Source organism: Chrysochloris asiatica, unplaced genomic scaffold, assembly GCF_000296735.1.
Source record: "Chrysochloris asiatica unplaced genomic scaffold, ChrAsi1.0 scaffold00038, whole genome shotgun sequence".
NCBI classification, from domain to species: domain Eukaryota; kingdom Metazoa; phylum Chordata; class Mammalia; order Afrosoricida; family Chrysochloridae; genus Chrysochloris; species Chrysochloris asiatica.
Window position 1 is genome coordinate 11,862,870 of NW_006408556.1, and position 12,887 is coordinate 11,875,756.

The 12,887-nt window shown below is 41.5% G+C and overlaps 1 protein-coding gene across 1 annotated transcript in view; it reads left to right on the forward strand.

The window, feature by feature from the left end:
- The first annotated feature begins 2,118 nt into the window (after positions 1-2,118).
- LOC102842708 (adenylate cyclase type 10-like) overlaps positions 2,119-12,887 on the forward strand; it is a 55,549-nt gene continuing 44,780 nt past the window's right edge. The window contains exons 1-2 of the mRNA XM_006860585.1: positions 2,119-2,275; positions 11,514-11,719. Coding sequence (XP_006860647.1) covers positions 2,119-2,275; positions 11,514-11,719 — 363 coding nt within the window. The remainder of the gene's footprint in view (positions 2,276-11,513; positions 11,720-12,887) is intronic.

A 12,887-nucleotide genomic window follows, 5' to 3' on the forward strand; every position in this document is an offset into this window, starting at 1 on the left:
TTCTTTTTCTCATTTGTCCTTGTAGTGACAACTTGAATGCCTGGTGAATGGGTGAGTGAAAAATTGGCTTACTGCATAATATTTCACCTCTTGAGTGCTCCTTTTTTTTTTTTCAGGATAATTGTAAATGCATATATTTTTAATTGCACTGGTACATTGAACATGTCAGTGTCTCTACCACTGGACCAACAGAGCATTTTCTGGCTATTGGGTGCCTGATAATGATGTCTTGATTTTCCTTTGGGACTCAAATATATAGAGGATTTTCTCCCAACAGTAGGGGGAGCACAGGTGGTCGATCATTGATGTCATTGCAATTGTTATTTTTTAAAATAAATTTATAAAATACTAAAAAGTGACTTGAATTTTGAGGTATCTGCATTCTGTGGTTCTCTTAATAGGTTGTACTTAAATAGTGGCGTTGTATTCTGTAGGCTGGTATGTGTGTAATCCCTGTGGACCAAACCAGTTGCCCTGGAATCAATTCTGACACAGGGCGACCTCATGTAGCAATGGAACTGAGCTGCCATATGATTTTAATGGCTGTGATTTTTTCCAAATAGATTGCCAGTCCTTTCTTCAAAGGAGCCTCTGAATGGACTTAAACAACCAGCGTTTAGTTAGTAGCCCAACACTTACCCATATAGATCACCCAGGGACTCCCCGTCTCTGTGCACAGAGGCCTCATGGCTGTAGCTCTCCCCTTAATAGCGCTTCTTTCTACTTTTGGCTTATTACCTTACTGAGAATTCATGTGAAGTGGTAACTTCATGGGTAACTTTACTTTAAAAAACAACAAAAGTGAAGCCTGTTGCAAAGTGGATTCTGCCCTATGGGACAGTAGAGGTGTGCCCCATGGGGTTTCTAAGGCTGTTCTTTATGGAAGCAAACCACTACTTTCTCCTATGGAAGGGCTGGTGGGTTCCAATCTCAGACTTTATAATAGCAGCTCGAACGCATCAAATTAATACAAAACAGCCTTGGTGTATTAGATACTCAAAACCTGTCTTGTTGAGTGCCTGAAAGAGCCACTGGTGGGTTTGAACTGCTGGTCTTAGTTCAAGCCCATGACTTCTCAGAAACCCAATATACAGGGTTACTATGGGTCAGAGCCAACTCGACAGCACCATCTTGGAGTCCTGGTGTGGTGCCATAAGCTAAGCACTAGACTGCTAACCCACCAGTTGCTGCAAAGAAACCCTATACAGGGTCCTTGGAACCAAGTTGGTACCATTCAACAATTGCTGTGGAGTCCAGTCATGGTGCTGTTGCTCCTGGGAAACTAGGGTGGTTATGAGTCTACACTAACTTGACAGCACTTAACACCTGTTTAAGAATTTACATTCTCAGACCTAAAAAAATAGTGGACAACTTTTAAGATTTGCACGGGAAGCAAACTGTTGATTGTTCAAAATCCACAACATGCTGATGTTTTGTTGTCTGCAAATTTGAGTCAAAAAGACTCACAGTATCAATGAGAAACAATAGACTTGTCCCTAGTAGAAAATAGGAGGGGGGGGGGATTCAAAAAATGTATGGGATTAAGAGATGAATCATCGACAAATTTATGTCTCTCTGAGAAGCCACCAAGGAACAGGGCTGACAATGTTAAAAGGTCTAACGGTATTAAATAAACAATCCTGATAATATACGTGCCGATGGAATTAAGTGCCACTGAGTCGGATCCGACCATAGTGACCCTGTAGTTTTCAAAGAGCAACTGGTGGGTTTGAATTACCGACCTTGCGGTTAGCATATCATACAGCACCACGCCGGGATCCTTCTAAGTTCAGATACTACCAAAGTTTCTATTATGGTGACACAAGGGAACGGCCACCCTACTATATCTCACCGATGGCTTTATCGTAGAATTTTCACCTTCGCATTTCAAGATTGTAAACCAGGTTTGTATGTTTGAACTCGCAGCCGTCCCGCTCCCGTCGCGGAATCAGAAATCCAGAATGCCCGCGGCGGGAAGGAGATGAGTTGGAGTCGGCCTCTAGGAGGCCTGCAGGGATTGGTCGGTGGGAGAGCTCCGCCAGGGTCGTTGATGCGGATTGGCTACCGTGCCGAGAGCCGCAGTTTTCTGGTAGCTCCGCGGGCAATCCCGCCGCCGCCATGGCGACCGGCAAGCTGGGGGCGGTGCCGCCTCCGTGGCCAGTAGAGGCCCGGTTGGCGGCGCTGCTTCCCGACTTGTTAGTCTTCAGGAAGCGCAGGGGATCGGAACCCGAGCTCTCCACCGCTCAGGGCGTCCTGCTTGGTGTCCACGTGACGGGTGAGAGAGAGAAGGGAGGCGCGGCGGACTCCCGGCCTATCAGGGGATGGCCGTTGGGCCTCCTGGAGGTCTTGGCAGTTGTGGGCCTGGCCTCGGGCGGCCTACTTTTTTAACTTTTAAAGTTTAGTTTTTTAAAAAAAGTTTATAGTAACTTTTAAGTTTAATTTCCCGCTACTGCTAAAAACACTTAAAGTTCATTTTCCGAGCAGGAGGAGCACGGATGATTCAACCTCACACCTCTTCCAAACCCCAACCCAGAGCCATGGAGTCCATTCCGACTCATAACAACCCTGTGTAGGGTTTCCAAGACTATCTATATGCGGTGGGTGGGTTTGCACTGCCAGCTTTAGGGTTAGCAATGCAACATGTAATCCAAAACACCAGATAGTGAAATTGAGACTCAGCCACATAGCTCCCTTTGAACTCAGATTTTCTTCCCATCTTGTGTATTTAACAATAAGTGTTCCATGCACCAACTGGTCCGCATCCAATATTTTATTCTTTCAATTACAGAGATACAGCGTAGCGCTGTAAGATTAATACTGGACTGCAGGATGGGATTGAACCACCACGTCACTGGTTCAAACTCACCAGCCGCCCCCTGGGAAGCCCTATGTAGAGTCGCTATATAGAGGTTACGAATCCGGCTGCTATCCTCAGGGTCAGCAGTTCAAAACTACCAGCTGTTCCACGGGAGAAAGAAGAGGCTTTCTGCTCCCGTAAAGATTTATAACCTCGGAAACCCTGTACAGGGTCGCAATGAGTCGGAACCGACTCCACAGCACATAACAACATATAGACTAAAGGGCACTTTAAAAAACCCTATATAGACTAAAGGGCACTTACCAACAGCATACAGTAGTCACTATGAGTGACATTTATTCAACAATACAATTTCTTGTCTCATGGAGATGAAGATGAATGATAAGGTACCCACCTTCAAGGAGTTCACCATAAGTTCTCCCTTAAAAAGTGTTCATCCATCCCCTTTCTTAGTATGTCCCTCACATGGGAAATACTGATAGCTTTCCTTAGTCAGGGAACTTTACAGGGTGATGGGAATGAGGAAGCAGGTTTCTGATGAAGTGGGTGCTTGTGGGGGAATCATCAACCGTGGCTCCTGAAAGGAAACATGGAGAGAATGACTTTTGGGGATCTGAATCCATGCCTGGCCCCGTATGCTTTATAAGTAACATCACCTTGAAAAGGATAATGGAACTACTCTGTTCCAAGGAACCTGCTTCCTTTACACTGCTCTGATGTGTGAAGAAAATAGGGCCTAAATGTGTAATGTTTGCCACTAATACAGAATCATTTCTGCTTTGTTGGTCAGGGTTTACAGCATTAATGGACAGATTCAGCCTGACTTGCAAATCGGAGCATGACATGGACAAACTGGCCCACATCTTCAGTTATTACATTAGTGACATCGTGGAGCGTGAGTGACTGTGGTGTAGGGGAACCCGGAGGTGTGCTGGGCTCCTGGGGGCCTTGTAAGAGAAGGAGTTACCTTTAAAGTAATGTTAAAGGGCCATTCCTTTAGTAGTATTCATCTTTGATGTCTTAAGGGTGCTTCTGACAAACTAGCTTTGCCTGTATCTGCCATTGTATCCTGTTGACTCATTATTCAGAAAGGTGGGGGAAACGATTTTTTTTTTAACTTGGCATGTCTCTGTGTATTCTGTTTCAAAATAAAATATTCCTCAGGTTGTCTCTCATAATGATATGCCTCATGTTTGTACCTAAACCAAAGTTACTATGGTTGAGTTGATTCCAAATCATAGCAACCAAATAGATCGGAGTAGACCTGCACCATAGAGTTCCTGAGATTATAAATGTTTAAGGAGCCTCATCTTTCTTCTTTAGAGCAGCTGGTAGGTGTGAACCACTGACCTTGTGGTTAACAGCCTGATGCCTAACTCACTGTGCTACCAGTGCTCCTTCATGTTTGTGTTGTTGTTGTTAGGTGCCATCAAGTTGGTACCGACTCATAGCAACCTTATGCACAGCAGAACAAAACACTGCCCGATCCTGGGCCAACCTCACTACTGTTGCCACGCTTGAGTCCTTCGATGCTGCCACTTGGCCAATCCATGGCATTGGGGGTCCTCCTCTTTTTCTCTGACTCTCCACCTTACCAAACATGATATCCTTCTCCACTGACTGTTCCCTCCTGACAATATGTCCGAAGTGTAAGAGACGAAGTTTGGCTATCTTGGCCTCCACGGAACACTCTGGCTGCACTTCTTCCAAAATGGATCTGTTGGTTCTTTTGGCAGCCCACGGCACTTTCAATATTCTCCTCTAATACCATAACTCAAATACATCAATTCTTCTATAGTCTTCCTTATCCAACTTTCACATGCATATGAGGTTTTTGAAAATACCATAGCTTGGGTCAGGCACACCTTAGTCCTCAAGCTGACATCCTTGCTCTTCAAAGCTTTAAAAATGTCTTGTGCAGCAGATTTGCCTAATGCAATACACCGTTTGATTTCTTGACCGCTGCTTCCATAAGTGTTGATAGTTTGAGTGTTTATAGTTGTTCCAAAAAGAATGGAGTCCTTGACAACTTCAATCTTTTCTCCGTTGATAAAAATGTTGTTTATTGGTCCAGTGGTGAGGATTTTTTGTTTTCTTTACATTGAGATGCAATACATACCGAAGGCTGTGCTCTTTGATCTTCATCAGTAAATGTTTTAAGTCCTCTTCACTTTCAGCAAGCAAGGTTGTATCATCTGCATATCGCAGGTTGTTAATGAATCTTCCTCCAATCCTGATGCCACGTTTTTCTTCATATAACCCATCTTCTTGGATTATTTGCTCAGCATACACGTTGAATAAGTATGGTGAAAGAATACAACCTTGTCGCACACCTTTCTTAATTTTAAACTATTCAGTGTTCCCATGTTCTCTTCGAACAACTGCCTTTAGGTCCAGGTACAGATTCCTTATGAGCACAATTAAGTGTTCCAGAATACTCATACTTTGCAATGTTGTACATAGCTTGTCATGATCCACATAATTGAAAGCCTTTGTGTAGTCAATAAAACATAGGTAAACATCTTTCTGATATTCTAATGTGCTGCCGAGGTTGAAAATCACTAGTCTAGAGACAGAAGTGGAGGTATATGGGAGTGACTGTAGATTACCACAAGCAATGTGAGCACTATACAGTTCTTCTGCACCATGCAGCCCCCTCACACGTTCATTTCTGGTGTGCACTATATGAGAGTTTGCGTGGGTACGTTATATATTGGAAAATATGGTACATTCAGTAGGTTTAAAAGACAGGAGTTGTTGATAGATCAATTTCATTGGAAGGTAGTAAGGAAAGAGTTTCTTTTTCGGCTCTTGAAACTGAAATGATGGTGGAATCTTGTACCGAGATGGGAAAGACTGGGTTCAGGAAAAAAAATGAAAAGTTCTGTTTTGAATATGTTGTGTTTGAATGCCAATAAATGATTGAAGTGGAGAAGTCAAGTTGGTAGCTATAACAGAACCTGGAACTCAGAGACTAAATATATTGGAGATAAAAATGAGGCGATGTCATGGTACTGAAAGCTAAGAACTGTTTGCTTTCACCTGGGGGAGATTGTACATAAAGAGAAGGAGCCTATGGGCTAAGGCTAAAGGAGCTTCAGGTGGGGTTTAGCACTGGGAAGAAAACCAGCCAAAGAACCTGTAAAGTAGCCGTGAGGTAGGATGTGTGGTGGTCCTCAAGCTGAAGGGAAGTGAGGTCTCTAAGAGGCAGCCAACTGGATTGAAATGAAAGATGTCAAGTCCAGTGAGGTCAGAACAAAATATCATTGAATTTGGCAAGTGCTGATGATTTTGATAATTTTGGTGACATGGTAGAGATGGAAGTCAGATTGGTGTTAAGCTGAGAATGATAGAGAAAAAATGTTCAAGAGTGAATAGAAGGTAAAGAAAAGGAGAAAAATGTGTATCGTCAATACCTTTGAGAAGTTTTGCTATGAACGTAGCAGAAACATGGCATTAATAACTAGAGGGAATGGCGTGTAGAACACATGGGTTTTTGTTGTGTTTTGTTTTTAAAGATGCTGATGGGAACAGTCCAGTAGGGAGGGAATGCAGTCCTTGAGAAGGTGAAAGGAGATAGAGGCCAGAGCACAAGTAAGGGGATGACTCTGAAGGCAGCAAATGATTGGAGATATGGATAGATTTGGAAAAGAAGAAGCTTGAGCTTTGGAATAAACAATTTGGCCAGAAAAGATTGCACAAACTCACTACTAGGCTGTTCTTTTGATCATACATGATTCATAATGTAACACTAATTTTCACTCATTTCCCCCTCTCTTCCTTCAGATGTGCTCTGTTTTGGAGGGGATATCCTAAATATCACAGGTATATTAAAATTTTCTGAATATTTAAGACTGTGAAGGGGAGAGACATCATTCTGGTGGAATTTGGCATATGTGTTTATTCTGCGTTGCTTGTATCATTGAATCCTGGGGAGACAAAGATGAGGAAGACACAGTCTACCTCGAAGGATCTCCTGGTCCAAGGGGAAAGCCTTGCCCATATTAAACTCACAAGTGCTTGACATTTCTTTTAGATAGAATGACGGGAAAAGAAGTGCTCATAGAAGCATTCTTGGAAAAACTGATAAGAAGTTTGATCATTAGTAGCAGAAAGCAGGAGAAATCAAGATTCTCATATTTGTTAAATACTTAGGATCATTAATAGCTACAAAGTTCCAGAGTTGGCCCATCATCTCACATAGACTTAAAGCAGCCCTTAAATATGACATGAATTTGAACCTACATTAAAAAAAAAATTATTTGCTGTTACAGCTTTGCAGTATACTTTGTTGGGAGAAGATTACCGGAAATATTCTTAAACTTTAGGAACATTTCACATATCTACCAAGTCATGGTTTTAGTATTCTGAATGGTTTTGAGAAGCTAAGGTAGTTTTTGTTGTTGTTGTTGTTGTTTTTTAAGGTAGTTTTTTAAGCTAGCATCATGCATACATAGGGAGTCCTGGTGTGGCACTGTGGGTTAATGCACTGGACTGCAAGGTCGGATTATTGCCGCTCATCAGAAACCCTACACAGGATTGCTATGAGTCGGAACCGACTCTACAGCACTTAACAACAGCAACAAAAATCATGCATAGGGTCAAACATCTGGCCTGACACCTACACATAATGTGATATCTACACTGGATCAATTTCATTTTATTATTTCACCCTGTCATCCTAACTTACGTCTTTGCAGGGAATGTACTCCTGGCACTCTGGACAGTGGAACAGAATCAACTAAGTGACATCATTACCCTGGTGGCAAAATGCAGTCTGGAAATACAGGAGAAGTTTGGAATTTACCATACAAGAGAAGGCCAGGACCTGCAGCTAAAGATAGGTAGACGCTCCTAAAAGAGTGATTCCATTGAAAAATTGCACTGTAAAAGATTCAAATGATAAATGTTGTTAAGTGTCATTGGGTCGGTACAGACTCATAGTGACCTGATGTACAACAGAATGAAACACTGCCTGGTCCTGCGCCAATCTCACAGTCATTGCTGCGCTTGAGCCCATTGCTGTTGCTACTGTGCCAGTCCATCTCGTTTGGGGTCTTTGTCTTTTTCGCTGACCCTCCATTTTACCAAGCATGATTTCCCTCTCCAGGGACTGGTCCCTCCTGATTATACATTCGAGGTGTTATACCAGATGAAGTCTGGTCATCCTAGTTTCTAAGAAGCGTTCTAGCTGTACTTCTTCCAACACAGATTTCTTCTTCTGACCATCCATGTAACTTTTAATATTCTTCTCTAACTTCATAACTCAAATTCATCAATTCTTCTGCAGTCTGCCTTGTTCATTGTAGAAGAATCCAACTTTGACATGCATATGAGGCTATTGAAAATACCATAGTTTGAGTTGAGCGCATTTTAATCCTGAAACTGACATCTGTGCTCTTGAACACTAAAGAGGTCTTGTGCAGCTAATTTGCCTAATTGCCTAATGCAATACATTGTTTGATTTCTTGTCTACTGTTTCTATGAGTGCTGATGGTTGATCTAAGCAAACTGAAATCTTTGACAACTTCCGTTCTTTCTCCATTTATCTTGATGTTATTTATGGGTTCAGTGGTGAGGATTTTTTTCTTTACGTTGAGGTGCAACCCATACGGAAGGCTGTGCTCTTTGATCTTCATCAGTAAATATTTTAAATCCTCTTCACTTGCAGCAAGCAAGGTTGTATCATCTGCATATCGCAGTTTGTTAATGAGTCTTCCTCTAATCCTGATGCCACATTCTTCATATAATCCAGCTTCTCAGATTATTTGTTCATCATACAGGTTGAATAAGTATGGGGAAAGAATACAACCCTGGGACATATCTTTCCTGATTTTAAACGATTCTGTGTGTCCTTGTTCTGTTCATGAGTACAATTAAGTGTTCTGGAATATGATTCTCTGCAATGTTGTCCATAGCTTGTTATGATCCACACAAGCGAAATGCTTTGCATAGTCAATAAAGTACAGTCTTCCTTATTTACTGTCCAGCTTTCACATGCATATGAGGTTATTGAAAATACCATGGCTTGGGTCAGGCGCACCTTAGTCCTCAAGCTGACATCTTTGCTCTTCAACACTTTAAAAAGTTTATGTGCAGCAGATTTGCCTACTGCAATACATCATTTGATTTCTTGACTGCTGCAGAAATCATCGGACAATATCTTTGATATCCCTTGTGAGTAAAGTTTTACTAAAGGTATACAGCAATGGTTGCAAGCATACATTGACAGCGAACTTCCAGAGGTTCAAGCCAGTTTCCGAAGAGGACGTGGAACAAGAGATATCATTGCTGATGTCTGATGGAGCTTAGCTGAAAGCAGAGACTATCAGAAAGATGTTTACCTGTGCTTTATTGACTACACAAAGGCTTTCAATTGTGTGGATCATGACAAACTATGGACAACATTGCGAAGTATGAATATTTTGGAACACTTAATTGTGCTGGTGTGGAATCTGTACATGAACCAAGAGGCAGTTGTTCCAACAGAACATGGGAACACTGAATGGTTTGTCATTAAGAAAGGTGTGCGACGGAGTTGTATTCTTTCACCATACTTATTCAACCTGTATGCTGAGCAAATAATCCGAGAAGCTGGGTTATATGAAGAAAAACGTGGCATCAGGATTGGAGGATGACTCATTAACAACATGCGATATGCAGATGATACAACCTTGCTTGCTGAAAGTGAAGAGGACTTAAAACATTTGCTAATGAGGATCACAGAGCACAGCCTTCAGTATGTATTGCATCTCAATGTAAAGAAAACAAAAATCCTCACCACTGGACCAATGAACAACATACTTATCAATGGAGAAAAGATTGAAGTTGTCAAGGACTTCATTCTTCTTGGATGAACTATCAACTTATATTTATATAAACTCTTAAAACAGGCCCTTTTGACTCATGTTAATACAGATGAGAGATTAGACCCTTCAAACAAATAACCAATTACATCACGTTTGGAAAATGTTCTGCCATTATTTCTTTAAATGTATTTTTCTGTCCCCTCCTCCTTTGTCCACCCCTAGACCTCTCTCTTCAGTCACACAGCCATTACTCTTTACATGGCCCCCCAGCTTAGAGGGTAGGTTCGTTGTTTTTCTCTTTTCTTTTTCTTCGTTTTTCATTTTGTGTAGTCTCTAGTGCTGTGTCTTTAAATTTATCAACCTTTTCTTTTGCATTGTCAAAATGCACAGTTTATCCCATTTAGTTTTGTGGGGTTTTTTTAAATCTCAGACTTGAAAATGTAAAACTTGGTTTTCATTGTTAGAAGTGCAATCCTCTATATTCTTGACCATATGGCAAACAGTTATAATAACTGTTTTCATGTCGTCTACTAATTCTGTTAGTGTTGTTTACTGGGTCTGGTTCACTTGGTTTATTCTCCTCCTCATAATGGGTCATATTTTCTTTCTTTACATGCCTGCTCACTTTTTATAGGTGCCAGACGTTGTTGATAGTTGCCAGACGCAGGATTCGTCACACCCATGCACTGGTCAATAATCAGCTGAAGACTTGAGAGGGACCTAATACTAATCTTTGGAATTCTTTCTTTAAACAGTGCTCTCCTCCCCAACACTCCTCACAGTGCTTTGTGTATTCTAGCCACCTGGCCTCCTCAGATTCTCTTCAACTCATAGAATCCTCTGGGCTCCACCTAGGTTTTCCCAGGATGGGTCCTGGAAACCCTCTGAGAGTAAGCGTGGGTTTCATATGGTTCACCTCATTGGCCTTCTATTTACCAGGGATCACTGCCTTTCATTGCTTGGTATCTACAGTCTTGAAAACAGTTGTTTCATGGGTTTGGGTATTTTTCTCCACCCACCCACCCCCCACCTAATCTTTCAGTTCTTTAGTTGTTTCAGGAGGTAAAGTAAATTTAGTACCTACCATCTTGTTACTCAATCTTGGCCAAAAGTGTTAGTTTCTGCCGTTCTTTTTAAACGACTTTTTCTTTGTTCTTAGATAGGATTGGATGACCTAGCTAGTTACAGCAGGCTTCTCTTGTTTATAGTCACTTTTCCACTGGCAAGAAAGCTTTTGTCCTCCTCAACTGTATTAGCAGTGAGAAATCTCTCAGAATCGTGTAAAGAGGAGATATGACTAAAGGTAAGGTGCATGCCTGATAAAAGAATGAAGGCTCACTCAAGGTTACATGTGAGGAGAGATGCCATGCTCAGTTACTGTGCTAGATTCAAGGTACTTTTCTGTCCCAGGTCTGTGGCAGTACCTTCTAAATACAAATTACCATTTAGTCTTTTTGATTTCTCTGTCATCAAGACTTACTAGGAATTCAAAGAGCAATTTAGAACCACTTGGAAGTCTCGGATCACACATAACTCAGGTTTGTTTAAGTGTCTGTCTTTAGATGTGTTTAAGACAGAAGGAAATCTGGGGCAAGATATTTTGAAAGTTGATCTTACCTAAGACTTCTGCAAATGAAGACTATAACAAGATGGCAGGATGCTTTGAGCTTAGGTTTTCAATATCCTTATCACTAGGAATTTTAAAAACCATTAGTCAGGAGATACTATATCTTTTCCTTGTTTTTACACCTGAGCATAATGATACTCAAAAAGATAGTCACTTGCCCAAAGTTGCAGAGAACCATGTTGAAGTAGGCCCTACCCATTAACATTGTTTTCCAGTTGAGTTTGGCTGTTCTCTGCTCGTCTCTCTTTTCTCTCGATAGGTTTGTCTGCAGGTCGGATTTCCCAGGTTATTATTGGAGACGAACAACGGCAGTACCTCTTAGTCATTGGGCGGGATGTAGATGGTGTCCAATTAGCTCAGCGTTTGGCTCAAGCAAATGAGATTGTCTTGTCCTGGAACTGCTGGAAGCTCTGTGAGCAGTACATGTTTGAAGTGGAAATCATGAGGGAGGATGAAGCTGTGAAGGTAGGAAGCCAGCCCATCCATCCACTGTGTAGCCTGAAAAGGCCTTTCTATTCAGTTGGCAGTGATCTGGGGGTGCTCATATACTGCGTGACCAAACCAACAACTCTTGGAGCTCAGGTTGGTGGGGGGTCAGGAGCATTCTCTCTGAAAGATAGACAAGGCAGGGCAATAAACCTGGGAGATGTAGGGTTAGCCAGGGAGTTAGAGTCCTCAGCCCTTCTTTTATGGAACAAAAATTAATCAAGTTGGTGGGTGGGCACAGATTTCAGCAGCCTCATTTCTGCTCTTTAGTTAAGAGATATGCGGATCATTGACCCATTTGATTTTGATGAACATTTTGACAAGTGCCTGGATTACCTGCCACATTATCGTGCAAGTGCTGGTGAGTTACTTGACCCTTTCTACCAAAGCCCCAAATTTTAAAGATAAATTTTTATGACATAAGACATTTTGTCTGCTTGCTTTTTCTTAGACACTCTAAGAACTGCACTGGAATTGGATTCAGACTCTGCACTTGAGCAAACCCTGCGGAAGCACATAATGAAAAACCTTTTGAAGAAGGTTATTTCCTACTTTTTGAGTCATCTTGTAGACTGTTGTGCATGTGTTCATAAACATGTCTGTAATGGCCTTTTCGTATTGAGCCAGTTCATCTCAAGCTCCTCGTTGTAATCCCAGCAGATTTGCCCACGTGCACCAATGTCTCTGTTGTGATACAGTGTCTTATACTTTAGTCAGATTTCTCAATTCTAGAAAACAGAAGCCATATTTGTTTTTCAGTTTGCTCCCCAAGACCCTAATACACTGTAAGCAGGGTATAAGGTGTAGCATATAGTTTAATAAATATATGTTGATAGATTGTGTATGTATGTATATGTACAAAGCCCTTTATAAGGGATTTAATGCCTAAAGGACTTGGACATCTCGAACTAACACTTAGAAAATATAAAAGCTTGGCAAATTTCATATGTGAATTAAATTTAAAGTCAAGTAAGTAATTTTAATTGTAGGTGCACTGGTTTGTATGTCTGCTGTTGCTCTTGAACCTCAGCTTTCTTTTGAGTTTTTGCTTGGTACCTATAAGTTTTTTTCCCAGACTCATCATAAAATATAGACTTAAAATGCCTAACCATGATACCGAGAGTGGCAGATACAGGCAAAGTAACTT